The sequence below is a fragment of the Leptopilina boulardi genome, unplaced genomic scaffold, assembly GCF_019393585.1.
Source record: "Leptopilina boulardi isolate dan_hultmark-lab unplaced genomic scaffold, ZJU_Lbou_2.1 LbouV2_122, whole genome shotgun sequence".
NCBI lineage: Eukaryota > Metazoa > Arthropoda > Insecta > Hymenoptera > Figitidae > Leptopilina > Leptopilina boulardi.
In genome coordinates, this window is record NW_026137666.1 from 2,500,985 (window position 1) to 2,525,049 (window position 24,065).

The 24,065-nt window shown below is 31.5% G+C and overlaps 1 protein-coding gene across 5 annotated transcripts in view; it reads left to right on the plus strand.

The window, feature by feature from the left end:
- Positions 1-24,065, plus strand: part of LOC127287088 (chymotrypsin-2-like) — a 164,747-nt gene that overhangs the window by 66,779 nt on the left and 73,903 nt on the right. For 3 of the 5 annotated variants that reach the window (XM_051313836.1, XM_051313827.1, XM_051313844.1), the window contains exons 2-3: positions 3,421-3,571; positions 14,529-14,778. In XM_051313836.1, coding sequence (XP_051169793.1) covers positions 3,421-3,571; positions 14,529-14,778 — 401 coding nt within the window. Of the gene's footprint in view, positions 1-2,290; positions 2,400-2,936; positions 3,087-3,420; positions 3,572-14,528; positions 14,779-24,065 lie in introns of those variants that run through there. The other 2 variants (XM_051313853.1, XM_051313862.1) reach the window with 2 other exon arrangements.

The following is a 24,065-nucleotide window of genomic DNA, read 5'->3' on the forward strand; positions in this document are numbered from 1 at the left end:
ACATCAATGGACACTATTGCGCATGTCAAAACTTTAATTGATCTTACTGCGCAATGTCTAAAGTGCACTCTACCCTACTGTGCATTTTTATAAAAGACTCAACTTGTCTATTTCTGTTAGTCTGAACGCGAGTGCTTGCTCTTAGAAAGGAAGTACTTTCGTAGCGAAATGTTCCGTTTCTGATCCTTGACACAGAACAATCTATTTATTTCTTATCGTTCTGGTCTTGAAACGGAAGGAAACTTCCAACGACTTTCGTTTCTGGTCTTGCAAGTCCCATCGACTTTTGTTCCGTGCCCAGGCACGAAACTAAATGCTTCATGACTTTCGTTTCGTGCCGGCAGTACGGAACGGAACCGAAGTTCTGTTTCCGGACACATCCCTGTATTCCTTTTATTATTGTAACAAATGGTTAAAGGTTATTTTGAATTAGTGACAGAAAAATTAACATTGATGAATGGTATAAGCTTTTCGACATTTTCTGTAATCCGGAAATAATCAATTTTTTTATTCCTAAGACTAATTTTTCTTTCACATGGTGCACAAAGCTTCCTTCTATTTTCGTCATGATCACGACGGTGATCATAAGTACGGGGCATCCTTATTTTTACAATTTCAGGCAGAGAACGCACTTTAAAACATATTAAACTTTCGAGTAAAAACAGCGAACGTAGAATTAGCGCAATATAAAGTAGGTTATAAATAAATAATGCAAAAAACATTTGACAATAGGCAATTTATTTTAATTTAAATACAGACATACACAAAAATTTTTTGTAACTCGCAATCGCCATTTCTACAAAATCCAAATGTTAAAAAATGTAATTTTCTATAACATTTTTTTATCCTTTATGTATGTAAATTTAAGCTCTATAGAACAAATATGTCAGTATATTATATAAATATTGTCAAAATAATTTTAGAAGCATTTTTGATCATTTGAAAGACGGTTATTTTTTCAACCTCTGGAAATAGAACGGGCATCGTAAAAAAATTTTTTTCTTTCCAGCCACCTGTGAAAGCGCTTCTAGCGCGGTTAAGAGCTATGATGGTCGAGGGTTACAGTCTCAGAGTCAACAAATTTAATAATATCATTGACGTTAAATAAAAAAAAAATGTAACGAAATCTAATTTTATTATGTAATAATTTATTATTCCACTTATTTCAATTACTTTAATATATTCGTATAATGTCGGCATCAGTGACAAACATATTGCTAGTACGCGTGTGCCACACAAACGGGCGGGCTATTTTGATAGCAATGGAACGCACATTGAGCTGCACTCTAGCCGGCACGTCGTTCGGTCAATCGGATCACGGACAGAACATGGCGCGCTATTACGGAGACATTATGTTATCTGGGAATTATTACAAGAATTTTTTGAGAATCAAATTTTTAAAGAATTTTATTTTAAATTAATTTTTAACGAATGAGAGTTTATATTGTTGTAGCATAAGTTTCACTATCTCCATTATTTTCTAAAAAATCAAATTCATTATCAACAATTTCCGGAAATTCTGTTTCTTCTTCACTTTTACCACTGTTAGACAATATTTCTACATCCCTATCTAAGATTATTTAATCTTCTTCTTCCTCAATGTTTGAAGACTGATTTTTAAATAACAGTTTTTGATTTTCTTAATCGTCGGCGAATAAATTTTTTCAATTCCAATATCATAATCTGCAAAAACCTCGATAATAATTGCTGGCTGGATGAGCTATTTCAATTTCCATTATGCATAAAGTTTTAAGATGCAGTATCGCACTAGAAATATACTGAATATTTATTCCCAAAAAGATCAATGGTGACGAAAAGCAATAACATTTTTCGTAATTTCAAAATATTCGATAAAACACGTTTTCATCTGTACTTTCTTTTATATAAATTCTTTCATAAAAAGTAATATGTGACTCTCCACGAGAAAAGGGACCTAACGCGACAAAAAATTAATTTCCACACTGAAAAAATTTTGGTGCACCGGTTTTACTGGTTAGTTTCAAAAATTTTGTACTTTAAAAACGGACATCAGTTATCCAGGTTTGGTGCAACCTATTTCCCCTATAGTACTTCTGACGCACCAAATCAGGTTAACAGTTGCCCTCAACTCATAGTACAACAGTTCTACCGTAGATTGCGCATCTGATACAACAAAAATTTTTCCATGCAGTTTTATATGCGAATCGGTAGTATTTAAGTTGCTCTTTCATATAGAAAAGTCAAAAACTGTATTTTTTTAATTACTTTTTTTGTAATAAAGCTTTAAACATGACCATGTCAATCGCGTTCTACCACAGACTACGGAAACCATCCCCACCACCTCTACTACTAGTATACTTGTCATATCCGTGAGCTGGAGGAACGATGTAGTAGTAAGGTAGTGGGGCTGATTTTCGCTGGTGCGTCTCAGTCAATCAGAACGGTCAACTTTAAACGCCTTTTCTGTAAAATTCTAGTTTGTCGCGTTTGGTCCCTTTTCTTGTGGAGTGTCATATATTTTAATAGTTTTAGGGTTTCGTACACCTTCGGTGTACCGACGGAACCCTTATGAAAAGACTCTTGCGTCCGTCACAGCTTTGTGTCCCCCCTTAACTTCTACATTTATATATATGAAAAACTGCAATTAAGCACACATACGTTTTTTCACGTGTAGATTACAGGAAAAATATAGTGATTCCGATTGGATTTGATGGCTACGAGCTAGAAAGGAAAGAAATCGGTTTTTTTTCGAAAAAATTGCAAAAAATGACCCTGTCCCCCCTTAACTTCTACATTTTGCTATTATATATGAAAAACTGCAATTTAGTACACATACGTATTTTCGTGTAGATTACAGGAAAAATATAGTGAGACAGATTAGATTTGATGGCTACGAGATAGAAAGGAAAGAAATTAGTTTATTTTCGAAAAAATTTCAAAAAATGACCCTGCCCCCCTTAACTTCCACATTTTGATATATGAAAAACTTCAATTTAGTACACATACGTATTTTCACGTGTAGATTACAGGAAAAATATTGCGAGATCGATTGGATTTGATACCCTTCCTTAACGTTATATATAATTTATTTCTATATAAAAAAAGAGGTTATTATTATCGGTTTATGGAACCCTCGAATTAGTGCGAGTTGCAACTGGCACTTGTTTTATTATTTAGGGATTATGTATTATCTACTAATAGTTTAGAATATTATTTTGACTAACATCAAAAATTATTTTTTATCAAAAAAATGAAAAACAATTTTCAATTATAAATTTAAAGGATATAAGCGTATGTTTTCTAAATGAATTATTTCTCCCTCTATAGTTTACACTGTTTGACATAAAAAGCTTGTTTTTTTTCAATTTGTGTTTTTATTTCAAATAAATTAATTTCGTGTACTTATCCGATTTTTTTTATTTACAATATGATATTTTCTAGCTCAAAATATTACCCGTATTGTTGGTGGAATGGAAGCAGAGGAAGGTCAGTTTCCATATCAAGTTTCACTGCAGCGAAATGGACGTCATTTCTGTGGAGGCTCTATTTTGAATGAACGTTGGATTTTAACAGCGGCACATTGCCTTAGAGGGTAACAATAATTAATAATATATCTTTTACGTTCCTTTGGACATATAGTTAATTTGTAGGTAGAGTCAATTTATATAGGAAATGTAATAATTATGGCAATAAATTATTACTAACCCAGTGGGCAAAACACCATGTTCGTTCTAAAAACGTTTTAAGTACGTTTTTAGAACGTTTCATGTTCGCCAAAAAATGTTCTAAAACATTTGAAGAACATGGATGTTCAAATTAGGTTCTACAAAATTTTTTGCTGATATGAAACGTTCTAAAAAGGTTATAAGAACTTTTTTGGAACGAACATGGTTTTGTGCCCACTGGGAATTAACATATGCAATAAGTACCTGAATTTTGATATGAGGTAAGAGGTTCGGTTGTGGACACCTCTGTGTAACTTTTGATAATAAAGAAATGAAATCTGACAAATGGCAAGTATGTGCATATCATAACAGGCACCTGTCGAAGAATATGACCCTTTACATGTATGATACACGAAATTTAAATTATTTCAGTCACGAACGATTTAGGTTTTCTTTTCCCGAAATCGAGTTCTCTACTACATGAAGCGCAAACTTTCCTCCTGTTCTCTTCATGATCACACTTGTTGTTCATTTGAACGAAATAGAATCTAAAGATAATTTAGTCAAATTTATCCTGTACTTTATAATTTAAATTTTTTGTATCATACATGAAAAGGAACGTATTCTCCCTGGTAAATAAGTCGAATTAATTTCGTATCAAATTCGGAGAAATTAGACTGGATAAGTGGGAAACTAACTAAACTATCTAAAAAACTATCTAAATACAAATCCGAAAAAAACTAATCATCAATTAATGTCGAACTTTCTTGCAAATTATACGAAATCAGTATAAGAATACGGCGTTGGTTTGAAAGGATCCGATTTAATATAATTGACACATGGGAGAAGTTATAATTCCGGAATAATGTGAAGCTTGTATGTAATCTATCCGCAAACAGTCCGCAATAATACATATTCCGAAGTTACTTAGAAATAATCTGAAATCAGTAACGAATTATTTCCGTACTTGACCGGACTAATCCCCAATTCAATAGTTTCTTATAATCGGACTAATTCCGGATTGGATCAAACTGATTTCGGATTCACTACTTACACTTAAACCGTATTGCTTTCAGACATAGTCGGACTTATTCCGGATGACCTAAATTTGACCACAAATTGGATTATTGCGGCACAATTCCAGATTTAATAGTAAAAAGGATTATTTGCGCACTTGACCAGACTAATCCCTTATTCAATAGTTTCATGCAACTTGACTAACTCGGGATTAGGTCGTACTAATTCATGATTCGCATCTTTATACGTAACCGCATTGCTTTCAAAAAGTCTTATTCCGGATGACCTGAACTTGATTAGATCAAACTATATTTGGATCCACTAGGTATTTACAAACAGTATTGTTTTCTGACTTAACCGGACCAATTCCGGATGAAAAAAACCTGACCATAAACCGCATTGTTTCGGACTAATTGCGGACCCCCTCACAGCACACAGTGGGCTAGAATGCCAAAATCCTGGCCAAAACCACAAAAAAATTTTCTTAAATTCCTTTTTTTTTCTTCATGTTATATACTTAAATGTTTGAGCTATTGATAACCAACTTCATATACGTTATAAGGTTAAATCCAATGTCATAGCACTGGTCCAAACATTGAATATTTTTTAACGATATCTCGCGTTGTGGTAAGCATCAGTGTATCTCTAAGGAAAAGTAGCATAACTTTTACAAAAATTATAATTTTTGAGAAATCCAAAATGGAGGTTACTTCTGAAGGTATGTTTATAGAAATAATTATTAATAATAATAATTATTATTTTGTTTCTGTAAGTGCTGTGAATTTAGTAACAGTTTTTTATATTAATTTTTCTTTTACCGAAATGTATGACTATACGTAACAATGATATGTTTTTAGTTGTGATATTCTTTAATGATAAGCAAAGACTAAGTAAATTGTGTACTGATTTTTGGATTAAGTATAATCAATCACAACGAAAAGGTGAAAAATTTTTTTAAAATAATGAAAAATGTCTTACTGAGATAATATTTTTTTGTTCAACGACAAATTCCACACATTAAGAGTCATTGAAAGGAGGTCGTCATGCATTAGAATTTTCATCTTCAAGTGAAAGGTCGAAACGAAGAAAAACTGAAGACATGCGTAAAAATTTCGATAACTCTGCCTTATTATTCGCCACCAAAATGAGCTTGCGTTCTTCAGTCCAGTTGGATGCTTCTAAAATTGTACAAGAAATTGCATCAGATTCGAATAAAGCATCTGAATATAAAGAAGCAATCGATTTCAAATCTGCAATACGAATGACTGACGACGAAGCACTATGTTTTCTTCTTGATAACAACTTATCAAAAAGCGTTTACAAAGGGATGAAAACTAACAATGATAAACGTAATTGTAAAATATACCCATCGTATAAAGCAGTTTCACGAGCCAAAACAAGATGTTATGCTTTACGTGATGAAATGATTTTTTCGGAATATAAAGCCGAAGTACGACTCCAGCCTTACTTAACTACACAGTGGAACGTATAACTGACATTCTTAACCTACGAATTGTTTGTAAATTGGGCTTTGATGGTACATCTGGTCAAAGCGTGTACAAAATAAAGTTTGAAAATGAATACACTTCTGATGCAAGTCTATTTTATACATCAATTGTTCCATTCAATCTTATAGCCGTTGATAAACAAAATGTGACGGTACGCAACGTAGGGCGTGATTTTGTGTGATAGTGGGGTATGATTGAGTGGGGTGTGATTGAGTGGGAATCGACAAAATAATTAGAGATGCTAATTATTTCTTAGTTAGTATATATTTTCAATTCAAATTATTAACAAGTCGCAGTAACAATTATTTGACAGAATTGTCTAACACAAAGTATGTGTCCATAAATTATAAAATAAAGTAACCTAATTGTTGTGAGTATCACGTGTGTAAGGAGTAATTATATTTGGAATCGGGAAACCACACTATTGAAAGGTATGCCCGATCGACAGAATAATGTGACTCTGCGGAGGTTCGCTTATAATAGGTGCGAGGGGCTGTTCACTGAAAATCCAATTGAACAATATTTGAGAATTCATTAAAGATTTTTAAGGATTGCTAGTCATTTTTGTAATTTCTATTTTGAAATTAAGGGAAATAGTGCTTTCATTTTATTTGAAGTAATTACTTGCAAGAGTAAGATTGCAAGAAAAATAGATTAATTGTATAATTCGCCGCCGAATTCGCTCGTATGTCTCCGTAACCATTCGTGACTCGCAACAATTCTTACTGCATGATTTAGAATTTTACTGGAATCGACGAGATTCGTTTGGATTCGCATAGTATTCGACAAATTCGAACGTCCTTTTCAATAATCGTCGGTAATCTCCAATTAAAATACAATATATTCAGAATCAAGAAATTTACATTTTCTTATGTTAATTGATGAATATTCGGAAGATACCTAGTATATTCTCTACATTACAAATCGGGTATTCGAGAGTGAACAGCCCCTCGAATAGGTGCGAATAGCTGAGACAATGGTTCTTCTTCTTCTGCCTGATTCCTGATTGTCGTCGAGGATTCCTCATATGCCACGGTTTCGCACAGCGACATTCCGCAATGCGTGAGTCACTAAAAAGAGCTCTAGACCAAAACTAGATAACAATCTCGATCGAGTGTTGTATGAATGGGTTATGTGTGTGCGTATGTGAATGTAAAGACACCCATTTTTTATTGTTTAATGTAAATTAATTGTCGACATAATCATTTCTACGGAAATAAATCGTGATTATTATATTTGAATGTTGGTACCTATTTTCTTTTAGTTAGAACATCCGATACCTTGATCTTATTTAATTTCAAGTAACGATAAAATTTTATATTAGCAATATTTATTCTGGTTTTTTATTAATTTTTTATAAGCTATTGCATTCGAATCGTTCCACCCATTTTATTGTCCATTCCGAATTTCTTACCCGCAGAAAGGCTCCTGCAAAGGTACTTTATTATATTAGTAAGCACTTCATGGAGCCGGGATTGCTAATTATAGAAATATTGAATCGCGTAAAATTTATACTTATTGAACCACAAATTTTAAAGCTCATTTTCTCTAATTTGACTTTTTAAAAATGTGGCAAACTGTCGGGCAGGATTGACAGAAAACGCCTTCAACAATTGATTTTAATTTCTCCATTTTTTAATATTTTATGTCTAAAATTTTTTTACAAATGCTTCAAATATATACAAAAACATCACAAAAAGCCCGGAGGTCTAAGTTATTTTTTTCCTCCTTAAAAAAATTCTTTAAAAAGCGATATTTTTAAGCCTTCTAAAGTTGGATCCCTCCTTAAGGAGCAAATAAAAGTACTTATTCCACATGAACTCATCATAAATGGCAAAAACATTTCGGTTGTACATGAATTACATTTAACGATGGTTGATGGTAAAGTGTGCAACGCTTTGGCATCTGTTACTTCTGCTCAACGTTTATTTGTGTTCAGCAACATCGAAGCAATTTAACAATATTGACGAAATGTTAAAGAGACCTGTAAGAAACGACAATTTTCAATACGGATCATCAAGTCTTCATGTATGGATCCGAACCTTAGAGTGTTGTCCACATTTAGCGTATAAATTAGAAACATAAAAATGGTAAGCGCGTAATGACGGAAATACCGCAAGACGCTTTTTTAAAAATTACACAGTCTCAGTGAAGATAACAGGAATTGATGAAACCTTGATTAAACGGCTTTATGCTTTGTTACAGGTAATTTCTAGTGGTTATGAAATAAATATTGATAAATTCCAAAAAATATTCGTTGGAAAAAGCAGAACTGTTTGTTAAATTGTATTTCATTTTGAAAATTTGTAATTACACTGCGCGATAGCCGAAAAACTTTTTATTGGACCTACTAGAGGTTGTAAGTAACAAAAAACTTAGAAGAATGGAATATTAAAAATTTCCCTAACACCCCCAAATTTTGATTTTACAGCCAAAAAAACCGTTTTCACGTATATTTATGACTACAACCCTTGTAACTTTTACCCTCACAACAAAAGGATATCCTGAGGATATCCTAAACTAATGTAGGATATCCTTAAAACGTCCATAGGATATCCTAGGATATCCTGAGGATATCCTCAGAACATCCAAACCGCCGTTAGGTAGGATATTTTTGGGACATCCTGGGGATATAATGAGGATATTCTAGGGCTATTCTGAGGATATTCCAGGGATATCCTAGTGATATCGTGGGGATATTCTTGGGATAAACTTGGTATATCGTTAAAATATTCTAGAAATATCACTAAGATCTCCCAAAGATATCATTATGATTCAAATTTTGACTATTTGAGATAGCGATTTTTTGATTCAAATAGGTTTCCCGTGATTGTCAATCATCTTTCAAATCTGAGCCTTAAAGTTGATAATTAGAGCACATATTTAAGCCAAAAATGCGATTTTCGACACTTTAAATTCGTTTTTTATGGGACTGCACGAATGAAAATTTTTTGTTCTAACACACGCACCGAAAGTACACCATTTCTTACCTGTGTAGCAGGAGAAAAGTATGTCTTTTCCGACGAGCGGGAGGGAAAGTTACTTTCCCTCCCGGTGATGTTGTTATTAGGTATTACATATTAATCAAACTATGAACAATAGTGAGTCTCAAACGTATGGTACACCACAAGTAGTAACTATACTACTACCAGACACAATCATACCATCATCAATAGTATCCACACTACCGCGTTTGTACTTTCGGTATACGTGTGTTAGAAAAAATAGCATGTGCAACTCGGGAGAAAAATGATTTCCACTCGCTACGCCTCGAACTGCAAACTACACTCGTGGAAATCAACCATTTTCCTCCCTAAATGCACAATATACTATTCTGGCACGATCTTGTTCAGTGACTTTTTTTAACAGTAAATTAAAGATTCTGGCCACTGTGCAGCGAAGCTGGGACAGCGAAGACTAGGGACAGGAGGAACAACTCGGCTGTTTGCCCACATGGAGCAGTGGGCTACATTGTGCCAAATAACATAAAATATGTACAGTTGAGCAAGTGTTTCATAGTTAGCGCTTGAGTTGGTTTCAAGAGATTTTTTAAAGAAAAAGTAGAAAAAAGAATTCTTGTAGTCAAGGTAAATCATTTTAGATATCTTGGAAATACATTATAAATACATCCAAAAAATAGGTTTTCCATTTTTATTTAATTAATTTGTATGTTAGGGTCGTTTTATGGATACCTTAGGGACATTTTTAGAACAAATCAAGGATATTCTAACCCTTAAGATAATATAGACATACAGTGGATATCCTTAGGACGTCCTGAGGACATCCCTAATTATTCCAGGGATATCCTTGGGATATCCTTAGGACGTCCTAATAATATCCGAAGAAATGATTAGGATATCCCTCGGACGTCCTAGGGACATCCTTAGATATCCCTGGGATATCCCTAGCATATCCTAACCGCCGCTACTTTGGATATCCTTAAAGTATCCTTAGGATATCCCTGGGGTATCCCTAGGATATCCAAGGGATGTTTTTGGAATATCCTAGGATATCTGGTGCTGTGAGGTCTCTCATAACAAAAGGATATCCAAACTGCCGGTCTGTGGGACATCATCAGGACATCTATAGGATATCCACAGGATATCCCTAAGACATCCACAAAATATCTATTGGATATTATATCGCAGGATATCAATGGGATATCCTCAGGATGTCCGTGGGATATTCTTAGGATATTCACGGGATATTTAATATCTCAACATATATTTTTAAAGGTTAAAATTGTTAAGCTAATATAATGAATAATAATATAATAAAAACATAAATCTTATGAGCTTCTAATTTATTTTAAATGAAGATTTGAAACGCATTTTTCAAAGTTTTTAAATAAACTCATGCACTTAATGTATAATTAATATTAATAGTTATTCGTTATTTTCGGGGAAGAATTTATATTGTTTAAAGCCAATTTATTTTCTGACAATATTAAGCATATGAATAAAGGAATGAATCACGAATGAGAAAAAAATTAGTTAATGATTTTTCAAATTAAACAACTTTCTCGAAAAACAAGTTGCATTTTATTTTATTTATATAAAATTTAATTTATAGACTATTCTCACTCGTAGTCTCATAATGACTTTAAAAACAGTATCCTGAGAATATCTTCTTGACATCCAGAAGATATACTGAGAATATCCTGAAAATATCTGTGGGATATCCTGACGATATCTATGGGATATCCTGATGATATCTGTGGGATATCCTGACGATATCTATGGGATATCTGGAGGACATTTATGAAAGTTTATAGAGATATCCAGAAGTTATCCTGTGGATATCCTCAGATATCCATGGGATATCCAAAGGATATGCAAACCGCCGATTTTTTGGATATCCTTAAGAGATCCTTTTGATATCCATAGGACATCCCTAGGATATCTGCGGGATATTATCAATATATCCCAAGATATCTTGTGTTATTAGGGTCAATGAGTACTCGAACCCCCGTCCTCGAGACTCAAAAATTTCCGCCTTAATTCTCTGAGCTATATTAGCAGCTTATGGTATTGTACATTGGAAACATATTTGACGAAACCAATCCCTGCCTAGCGCTTGGTTACTGTACTGCGTCTTCTAAAACAGTTCAAGAATCTTTTAGAGCCCAGTGACTGAGATATTCCTATCGCGGCATTAATAACAAGTCTTTCAATGTCATAATAAAAATACGTGTATTTTCTTGAATGATTTTTGTATTTTTTGTAATTTTTGTAGAATTTTTCTCATATCCTCAGTTCCTGAACAAATGTAGGAATATTTCTTGAACAAAGTTTTTCCATGTACGCTGAGAATTACCCATAAATTCATTACTGCTTGCTCAAAAATATCAAAAGCTAGAAGTCATTAAGAAAATCCGTACTGTATTTGACAGTAACGATTTTCTTCATGGCTTCTAGCTTTTGACATTTTGGAGCGAGCAGTAATAAAATTAAACAATGTTACTAACAAACATTGAGTATTATTTCTGACACTTTTAAATTTAATACTTGACAACTTCATAAAGAATTGATTCATAATTAGAAATCGAATTGATTAATATTTAACTGTTTCAAAGTAAATAAAGTATTATAAAAAGTAAAAAATACACAAAAATCACCTTTATTCGTAAATCCTTCTACCCATTTTTTTCATCTTAGATTCAAATTACTCAGAAAATAATGTGGAATTAATATCTGAAGAGAGCCGAGATGGACAAGCAGTTGAGGCAAAATTCCTGAAATGTCCGAACAAAAAATTAAAAGTTCTCGAATTTAATCCATACTTTTCTAAAATGTTGTTATTGTTGGTAAAAGTCTAAAAATCAATTATTATTGAATTTAATAAAATAGTTTTTAAATTACAACGTTTTTAATTTTTGACTTTTGAAAAAAAAATTTTTTTTCAATGTACAATATTTATAAGTAGAATGCATAAAAGTTAACATATATATAATGATTTTTAAAGCTTTTTTGACGAGCTACACGCTGTTAATAAAAATTTTTTTTTTAAATAACATTTGACCTTGAAATTCAAGGTCAAAATGTTAATTTACATTTATCTCAAAATCGGATTTTTTAAAATTATTTTTAACTATCTCAATGGAAAGCTTGACTAATTTCCTACAAAACATGTAATTTTCAGAGTGGGATCTTTTAAAGTTTTTGAGATATTAATTAATTAATTAATTAATGTTTATAACAAATGAAATATTTTACAAACGAATAAAGTTACCGTAATTCTGAAGTTAGTAATTGAAAGTTAACGTAATTCCGCATCCAACGAGCCCTATATGAAGTATTTTGGATAAGTAGATTGTTAATAAACAATTAGTTAACATTGCAATTGTTTATTAACAATCTACTTATACAAAATACTTCATATAGGGCTCGTTGGATGCGGAATTAGCTTAACTTTCAATTGGTAAGTTCAGAATTACCATAACTTTATTTGTTTGTAAAATATTTTATTTTTTACTAACAAGAAGCATCCAAAAGCCCTATATGAAGTATTTTTGTTCAATTTTAGTTAAATAACAATAAAAAATGAAATATCTTACAAACAAATAAAGTTATCGTAAATCTAAACTTACCAGTTGAAAGTTAAGCTAATTCCGCATCCAACGAGCCCTATATGAAGTATTTTGGATAAGTAGATTGTTAATAAACAATTGCAATGTTAACTAATTGTTTATTAACAATCTACTTATCCAAAATACTTCATATAGGGCTCGTTGGATGCGGAATTACGTTAACTTTCAATTACTAACTTCAGAATTACGGTAACTTTATTCGTTTGTAAAATATTTCATTTGTTATGAACATTAATTAATTAATTAATTAATATCTCAAAAACTTTAAAAGATCCCACTCTGAAAATTACATGTTTTGTAGGAAATTAGTCAAGCTTTCCATTGAGATAGTTAAAAATAATTTTAAAAAATCCGATTTTGAGATAAATGTAAATTAACATTTTGACCTTGAATTTCAAGGTCAAATGTTATTTAAAAAAAAAAAATTTTATTAACAGCGTGTAGCTCGTCAAAAAAGCTTTAAAAATCATTATATATATGTTAACTTTTATGCATTCTACTTATAAATATTGTACATTGAAAAAAATTTTTTTTTTCAAAAGTCAAAAATTAAAAACGTTGTAATTTAAAAACTATTTTATTAAATTCAATAATAATTGATTTTTAGACTTTCACCAACAATAACAACATTTTAGAAAAGTATGGATTAAATTCGAGAACTTTTAATTTTTTGTTCGGACATTTCAGGAATTTTGCCTCAGTTTTGGGTTAAAGTTAGTCCAAGCCTACTGTTTCTAATTATTTAATAATAAGAGCTTACTAACCCCATAATATTATACAAATAAACTAAAAAATCATTAATTTATACTTCCCAATAACAAATGTTTTAGTATTTCAATTATTTTTCACAATATATTGCCTCAAACCCAATCAAACCGAAACTTGACCGAGCTCAGTCAACTTCTCAGTTTTCACAATCCGCTAGGGATAATAAAAATTTATAAATTCACATTTTAGTTAAAAAAATTTGTGTTTATTTAAATTCAAGTTTATACATAGAATAATTGTATTCCTTGCATTGAAACGAATCGATTGGTATATATAAAGCACCGTCCGATAAAATTCAATTTTTTTTGACCCAGAAAAAATCCAACATTTTCGGAAACTAGCACAAAAAAAATACCCGTGTCTGGCCGTTTTACTAGATTAAGTCGTTTATGGTTAAAAATATCTGGGGTTTTCGGGGTCGCTGATTATTAATCTGATGTCAGAGTTTCAAAATTCAAAATGGCGGATCCAATATAGCGGTCAAAAATTTAAAAAGTTATTAATTTTTTTTTATATCCGCCATTTTGAATTTTGAAAATCTGACATCAGATCAATAATCAGCGACCCCGAAAAGGAATCCCTACTTGTTTTTATTTACAAACTTAAAATTAATCAAATATTTCCTTAGGTACAGACAATAAAATTCATATAAATTTAGTATTAGAATCGGAAGTTTCGATCATTTTTTTTGTACGTCTTCTGAATTTTAAAAAAAGAATACACTTACCTCAATAAAAATTTCAAACAACTAATGATAACTGAGGTTTAATATAAATGAACTCATAACATTTAGAAAAGGTGCTACAGGCTCATATTTTTACTGTCTCCCTTTGGTTTTAAGGAGATTACATTTATGATAAATGTCGCGCTTCTTCAATGAGCCACTAACTACCCTTGCCCCATCCTTCCCTATTCGTATTTTAAACAATAATACAAAATTTTGATGCTGTTTATAATAATTTATTTAATTAACTAAATGATTTTTTAATCTGTTTTTTGTAGAAGGTACTCCAGTAGTATAACTGTAATGACTGGAATCACAGATCTGGATAGTTTTGGTGATGCATATGAGGGAGAATTAAAAATTATACACGAGGATTATGAGAGTCATGAACATGAAAACGATATTGGTTTATTAAAAGTAATGTCAGATATAATTTTTAATGAAGAAGTTCATCCCATCAAATTACTGTCTAAAGAATTACAAGGAGAAGGATACATTGCAACTTTAACTGGGTGGGGTAGAACTTACGTACGTATTTTTTATATAAAACTGTACATATATAATGAAATTATATATAGAATCATGTTCTCCCTTTTGAAAAATTCTATAAAGGATCAAATATGCGATCCTATATTTATTTCCTTCTTAAATTCTCTGTCATGTTCTTGTGTGAATAAATGTATAGGTTTCTGTAAATGATCCTGTAAGGAACTTGTGTAGAATCCAGCATGGTTTCCTGCATTTTTGAATTGTTAACAACAAAGGACCTCATGATAATTCTTACGCAAGAAATTGTGTAAGATTCTGTACAGTGTATTTTTTAAACAACATGCAATACAGAAACCTTCGTAGGATTCGAAACATAATCTTACTCAGGGTTGCTACGCTACTTGAAAAAGTCAGTGAATTTTAATTGGTATAGAATAGTAAGAAAAAAGTCAGGAAAAAATATTTTGCACTTGGAAAATAAGTTATATATACTTTACTGTTCTTGTCTTACACACACGTTTACTTGCTTATACACGGAGAGAAGAGTTACGGTTGTGGCTACGAAACTTGTTTAGTAGCCTAAAATATTCTCATGACAACTTTACAAGCAGTTATTGTAACTAAACAGATTTGAGTTCCGTTTAGTTCACGATACTCAACAGTGTTTTTGGCCTCACTCTCTTGTGAGTGAATGCTACGCTACACCATAAAATCATGGTTTTTTGAGATTATCTCGTAAAAAACGCAAAACTTCAAAAAAAGGGGTATACTTCCGAAGTAGGGGTACCTCCGATTTTAATAAACCTTAGTATACTAACGTATTTTGGTGCGCTGATTACGAAAATGATAGTGAAAATTGGCGCAAATTTGATTATCATGGAAAAAAACACCATAAAATTATGGTTTTTTGCGATTATCTCGTAAAAAACAAAAAATTTCGAAAAAAGTTTTAGACAAAAGTTGTAGATCTCAAAAAAACACACATTTTATGTTTTATGCATTTTTTACCAAAAGTCATTATTTTTCGAGAAAAATCCAAAAAACGATCAAAAACGCAACAAAATGATGGAAAAGTAGTAACTAGAGAGGAATTTGATAGTTGTAAGTAAACTAACGTATTTTGGCGCGCTGATTACGAAAATAATAGTGAAAATTGGCGCAAATTGGATTATCATGGCGAAACCGGGCGAGAGGGTGTGGATATGGCCGAAAGTATTTAGCAGGTATTGTGGGGTGGAGTCTACAGCAGCGGTGAACGCAAAATAGTAAATACGGCCTTCGGCAGCGTAAGGTACTGCTCGCTTCTCTTTTTAAGAAATCTTGGCGAGAGGGGGTGGATGTGTCCGAAAGTAATTTGCCTAAATTGTGGGGTGGAGTCTACAGCAGCGGTGAACGCAAAATAATAAACACGGCCTTCGGCCGCGTAAGGTACAGCTCGCTTTTCTTTTTAAAAAAACCTTGGCGAGAGGGGGTGGATATGGCCGATAGTATTTTGCGGAATTCGTTGGATCCTGAGTAATGGTGAATATGATACTATATACGAGTCAAATAATATGTCTAACCATGACTGTTGTATATGTTTTCATTATCATGGTGTTTTTGGTTTTTTGGATTTTTCTCGAAAAATAATGACTTTTGGTAAAAAATGCATACAACATAAAATGTGTGTTTTTTTGAGATCTACAACTGTTGTCTAAAACTTTTTTCGAAATTTTTTGTTTTCTACGAGATAATCGCAAAAAACCATGACTTTATGGTGTTTTTTTTATGTTTTTTACCATGATAATCAAATTTGCGCCAATTTTCACTATCATTTTCGTAATCAGCGCACCAAAATACGTTAGTATACCAAGTTTTATTAAAATCGGAGGTACCCCTACTTCGGAAGTATATCCAACTATCTCAATGAAAAGATTGACTATTTTTCTACAAAACATATAATTTTCAGAGTGGGGCCATTTAAAGTTTTTGAGATATTAATTAAGGGGTTCCATAGGTCAAAACTGTCAGAAAACGTATGTTTTTTTATATTTTTTTTTCATATAATAAATAATTTTTTTGATTGGACCACTTTGGTTTCTTATAGTACACTATAATATGAATAATTTATAAAATTTTTGAAAAAAAATATTTAAAAAACAGGGTTGTAGCAACAGTTCCTTTGAGACCCCTTTCGAAAAAATTGATTTTGCGGTGGAAACGATATTTTTTGATTGCTTCATCTAAAATCAAAAACCATAATTTTTCTGTTAGTAGGTGAGTATAGCTCGTGATTGAACGAAGGGTTTTTGAAAAAATTTAAATTATGTCAAAATATACGATTTTTAGGACCATTCAGACCATGTAAAATCTGTTCTAATCAAGCGAAAAAAAAATCCTTCGTTCAATCACAAGTCAATAATATCAAGAAGAAGTGTGACAAAATTCAGGAAAATCGGTTCATTAGTTTTCGAGAAATCTTGACCACCGACTTCAAAAACATGGTTTTGAGAAAACAGCGTTCAAAGTTAGACGATATAAAATCCAAATTATTTTTCTATATTTCATCGGATTCTTTTGAAAATCATTACTCGGGGGTTTTTGGGGTCTCTGATTACGAATCCGGTGTCCGTTTTCCAAAATTAAAAATGGCGGATACAATATGGCGGGCGACTTTTTGAAAATCTAATGCAATTGGTTTGAAAATCGTTACTCGGGGGTTTTTGGGGTCGCTGATATCGAATCCGTTGTCCGTTTTCCAAAATTCTAAATGGCGGATCCAATATGGCGGGCGACTTTTTGAAAAAATCATTCGCATTTGTTTGAAACTTGTTACTCGGGGGTTTTCGGGGTCAAGCACGATGACTGTTGAAATTTTAAAATAAATCGAATTTAATTTAAATTTATTTTTAAATTAAATTTAGATTTCAACTTTTTTAACATTCATAATATAGAAAAAGATATTTTTTACTTACACAGAATCATCGATTCCAGCCCCATAAAGTAAAGTTCCTGCCGCAACCGCAATGTCCAGGGCATCCTTCTGTTCTTGCCTGAGACGGATTCTTGCCTCTCGAGTTTCAGCCTTAGCTTTTGTCTCTGCTGCAAGAATACGATTTTCGTCTTCCTTCTGCGCATAATTGTGACTATCTTGTCCAAGTTTCATATCAATTGCGTCTAAAAACATTAATAGGGCTGAGGTTCCTTCGTTAAAAGTGCAAGAAACGATTAATGCAGCTATTTCAACTATTTTCGTGCCAGCAGGAAGTACTTTTGGTGTGATTTTCCAAATCAATTGGTTTAGACTCTCGTTGTTATTTTGTGTAAAACCTCCAACACATCGCTCAAGAAGCTCATCCTTGCTGAGATCTTCATAGATGGGCTTGATAGCTAATAAAACATCATTTGGCAATGGACTATAAGCGTGTTTAAAAGTTGAGAGAGTTTTAGCAGCTGAAGCACGCTGCCAAGCGCACCATGAGTCAGGACGAGTCGGGCATTTTTCGTGCTGGGGATTTTGATCATTTGAGCTATAATAGAAGAAAGTTGCCCATATAGCGTCTTTCATTTTTTGCATTGAATCACAATTTCTTCTTATAGCTAACCCGTAATAAACTGTTAATTTATCGATTAGCTTACCGGTAAGCTTCCCTTTGCCAAAAAGTAGCTTTTTTTGAATCGTTTTACCTTTGGTTTTTATTTCTTGAACAGTTTTATTCACTAAATTGCGTAAACGGGTGCCCATTCTCTTTTGCACGTGTGCTATGCACTCTTTTTTTATTTGACAATTTTCTCCATAAGGTTTGGCATCAATAACTCCGGAATATGTTTTGGAATCTCTGTCTCCAATATTGGGAACTGCAGCACTACGATGTGCCCTCTGGTGGCAAAGCGTAGTATTAAAAAAACGAGGTCAGATTTAGTAAACATCACGTCAAAAAGCGACGTTTAATGTATTTTTATTTCGTAAAAGCAATTATTATTATATTATTTTAATATAATTAGTTTATTATTAAAAATGGGAGATTTCGGAATTAAGTTTGACCCAAAACAAACAAATGCTAAAAGATACTGTTCAGTTTATGGCTGTAAAAGCAAAGCGTGCAGGGATATCGAAATACGTTTTCATTCATTTCCTCAACTTAACAAAAGTTTCATTAAAATAATTATTAAATGTGCATTGAGGAAGTAGTGGATCGACGGAAGGTTTGGAAAAAAGTTTTACAAATGGGAAAAAAGATCACCCCAAGTATGTGTGTATGTTTCTTACACTTTAAAAATGATGATTACTCGATACCAACATGTAAGTATATTTATATAATTATAATATAAATTTTATTTATAGAACTGTTTAAGAAGAAATATATTATTATTTATTTTTTTTCATTTAATAATATATATGTAATAATAAAGAAATAATTTAATTTTAAGCATTTAATTTTTAAAAAATTTAATTCATAAAATTGAAGAACAAATTAATTAAAATATATTGAAATTATTTTTAAAAAACAAATATATAAAATTATTGACAGTAATTTTAGCACTAAATTTTAAAATAATTTAATTAATATTAATTATAATGATAATATTTTAGCTGATGAAGCAGGAAAAAGGTACTTAAAATCGTCTGCTGTTCCTTCCTGTAATTTGCCAAAATCATTAGTTGACACAAAATCTTCTAATTCAAAATCGGATTCTAAAAGAGAAGAAAGAAGACTGATGCGTGAGAAAAGTTGTATTGAAATTACGAGGAAAGAAGTAGAAAATAGTGCAACTAATTCATCGGAAATTGAATTCGAAGAAATAATTGAACCCGTAAATATCGTACCTGATAATTTTGAATACAACGTAGAACATCTTCAAGAAAAAAAGTTAGAGATTGTGAATAAACTTTCTCTAGTAGATGCAGCGATTCAAGTTACGAGTGGAGACTTGATTAATCCGAATTTTAGTTCTTTTATAACAACGGACAAGGAATTAAGTACGGCTACTGGAATTCCGAATCTTGAAATGTTGGATGCATTCATTAAAATTATTGAAAGAGTTGCTCCAACCTTTTCTTATTATTCTGAAAAATTGACTATTCGCGATAGAATAATATTAACATTTATGAGACTCAAACAAAATGTCAGTTACGCGTTCTTAAATATTTTATTTAAAAACTGTTCAGAACGGCACATTTCAAACGTAATCTCTAACACATTAGACATTTTGAGTAAAACTTTAAAATTTGCGGTATTCTTTCCAGTAAAAGGCGAAATTTTACGAAATGTGCCTTTCTGTTTCCAGGATTATGCTGACGTCAGTCTTATTTTAGATTGCACCGAAATAGACATCCAAAAGCCTAAAAATTTATGTTGTCAACTTATGACATATTCATTTTACAAAAGCAGGTACATCTTTAAACAAAGAGGTATAATTGATTTCTTAGGGAAAGACGAAAAGATAATGATGGATAAAGGGTTCTTAATTGACGATATATGTATTCAAAATGGTATACAAATTGTAAGACCACCCTTCCTTGAAAAAAAACTGTTTTCTCAAAAAGAAGCGTTAAATACTGTTAGCATTGCGAAAGCTAGAGTCCATGTTGAAAGATTGAATCAACGACTAAAGGTTTTTCAAATTTTAGGGAGCAAAATGCCTTCTTGCCTTGTAAAAAAAGCTGATGAAATTATGATGGTATTAGCGGCTGTAATAAATTTAAGCTCCCCGATATTAAGCGACGATAAGTTTCCTTCGTAATAATATAACACCATAAAAATAAGAATGTTTTTATTTTTCTTAAATTTCGATTTAACTTGTAAAACATATGTTAGACTTTTATTTTTATGAAAATATAAATAATTAGTAACGAAATAAAAATTATTTGTAACTTCTTTTCCTTTACAAACGTTCTTTTATACATGTATAATGAACCATATGCGTAAAATATGCATTTTTCAGATTTTTTAACATTTCTTTCACAAAACGTAAATCTATTTCTACTGGAATAACCACGATGCTATCATCAAAGGAAGCGTAAATGATTAAATCAGTTTTTTAAAGATTTAAAATCGCCATGCCTAATTGCACTTGTCCATAATACTCGTGTTTTTCTTTTAATTTAAATTCAGGAAATTTAACGTACTTTAAACCACTGAGAATTTCTTTGGCACTTTTAATCTTTCCAATAAATGGACATTTGGTTTCGATTAACTTATCAGGATTTCCATCCTTAAAAACGACTCCATCATGTGAGTATCCCAACCATGGATTTTCAATTTATTTGTATTTTATTTTCCAATCTGGTCGTTTGTTGCTCGTGTATGTATGAATATAATAACATCTTGATCCCGTAATGCGAAACTGTCGATGCGCATTCCATTTTTTCTTATCAAATAACGTTTCTTCACAAATAGTGCGAGTGTCTTTAGAAAAATTGCTTAAAAAAGTTAAACAGCATGCTTCAATTTCTCCTTCGATTCTCAAGTTTTCTAAATTCTTCATTGCTTAGGATGGTAAATTTTTAAGAAGCGCTTCCAGTACGTCTAAATTGGAATTATTGTTATTATCCTTTTCAAAAACTACTGTTTGATGACGTCCATACCTAATAAATTTTAAGAATAATATTTGAGATAAATAAAATAAGACAAAAAATTCAAAATATAAATTTAACATTACAAATTTTATGAACTTATTATCAAACTTACATATCGACGCCTCCCGTTCATATAATGCTTATTGAAACTGCAATGCAATATAAGTCTTATTCAAATTTTCGTGCCATATAAGTCTTATGGAAAGTTCAGTGCTATATAATTCTTATTCAATATAATTATTGTATTGCACGGAAACTTGAATAAGAATTATATAGCACTGAACTTTCAATAAGACTTATATGGCACGAAAATTTGAATAAGACTTATATTGCATTGCAATTTCAATAAGCATTATATGAACGGGAGGCGTCGATATATTGCTTTATATACGATCAACATTTTGATAAAAATGTATTCAGTTATTCAAGAAAGAAAAAATTTATTATTAAATAGAAAGATGACATTCATTACGTACATTTTATTATTAAATATATAATTAGTACTATTGAGTGTATCAATAATTAATTAAAATGAGGATTAATAATAATTAAAAAAAAGCTTGAAGTTCAATAAAATTTAAAGAATTCAGGGTGGTCGCAAAATTTATCCTTTTTCAAAGTTCTTTAACATTTTCTTGATGAATAAAAAAAATTTTTATTCTCTACAGTCTGTTAGCTTGTACTTCCATTATCATTCTTTACCAAGCAGATATTTATGGTTTATAATTTAAGAAAACATTTTCCGCATTAATTACAGCCACCCTGAGAATATTCTTATAAAAATAATATAAAATAAATTAAAATTCAGCATACATGTGTTTTCTAAGAGCAGAATTCACATTGCACCTGTAAAGCTAATTTGTTACATATTCTTCATCTTCTTGACTAATCGAAGTGGAATATTCCTGCTTTGAAGAATAATGTAAACATTTAAACTCGTTCAAAGGAGGTGGATCGTCTTTTTTCAGTTTTGTTTCCTGTCGTGTCTCCCATAAACATTTTGTGTCGGTGCACGATGCTTCTGATAATGTCCTGAAATCTGTCCTATAAGCAAAACAGTTTTAATTAAAATTTTTTCTAAATAAACCACAAGTATTTATTTTATTTGAAAATAATTATATTTCATGAAAACAGCTGGAAAACAGTATCATGACAAATATACACGACAACATAACCTTTCAATACTCACCTGTGCAATTGCAATAAAACAGCAACTATGTGCTTACACTTCTGACTCAAACCAGCTTTACAACTACAGTTGATTTCATTTATATTTCCATCGAGACTTATTTTTCCTTTTATTTCATGCGGAGCACTTTTTAAATTTCTAGTTTGCAAATAAAAAGCGATAATTTTCACGAAACCGTCTTTCTCATTTGGCTGCTTCCCACAAAAAAGTATATGCCCGGCATGTAAAACTTTTTCCCCTTCAATAAAATTTCGAGAAGTGGGCGTACAGTCTGCAAATTTCCAAGTCTCACATAATTTACAATATGAGCTTTTGACATACACATCTAACACTTTTCCCGAATAGTAGCCAATCAACGTAGCCGCACCATATAAAGATGAAAAGCCCCGCTTTTTCCAAGTACCATCACCTGACACAGAAACATCAGTCGTATCTTCAAGATCATTTTCTTTGCACGTTAAATCTTTTTCTTTTTTTGCATCTGAGAAAAACAGTATCTCAGCAATTCTCTTTACACATTCAAGTATCATTGTGATGTAAGAATCGTACGTTGATTGACTGCAGAAAGAGCAATTTAAATCCATTAAGCCACAGAATTTTTTACATCCTGCAAGACCTAAGCCTAATATTCGCATAACAAAAATGAATCTGCGATTTATTTCATAGGCTTTACCTATTTTTTCACACGATGAAATATAGTTAGGCTGACATTTTTGACACTTCACCTTAATTTTAAAGCCAAGACCTTGTTTTTCACATTGTTTAAATTGAACTTTTCCATTACACGTTTTTTCCTCTCCATTTTCATTTATAATATTCGAGCACTTCACAAAACTAGCAAGTGTTGAAAAAACCAAAAAAAAGTCTATGATTGCATATTGAAGAGTATCGTCCTTTGGCAGATGGATCACATCTTCATTTTTAAGTTTCTTCGCTGAAGTGCTGGTGAAAGATGCATCATCGGTCTCTAATATTTTAGGATTATAATATTGTTTCCTTTTCTTTGGCCTATCTTTTCTTGCAAAATCCTTTTTTCGTTCACTTCGCGTATATTTATGAGGCTCCATTTCGAAAACATAAAAAGCGAATGAAAATTCTCAAAGAACGCAGCTTAATGCACATTGAAAAATGTGCAGTTTATAATTTATAGAAAACCACTCGATTATATTTTATATTCAATTTAAATAAAGATTTTGTTACAGTAGTTTTTCTCATTAGAGAGTAAAATTCAATCCTAATAGATTTCTAATATATATAATGATGCTACATTAGAAAAGTGAGACATTCCTTCACAAAGGTGAGGAAAAAAACAACCATCTAGAACCTTGATGTTTTTGTTCCTAAAACGTTTCAGAAACGTTTCTAAAACGTTAATATTTTTCTTTCTAACAAAGAAAGAAAAGAAACTAAAAGAACCTTTTAAAACGTTTTAGGAGCGTTTCTAAAAAGTTGATATCTTTCTTGCTAAAACGTTTTCAAACGTTTTAGGAACGTTTCTAGAATATTAATATATTTCTTCCAAAAACGTTTTAAAACTTTTTAAGAACGTTTCTAGAACATTAATCATTTTTTATCATT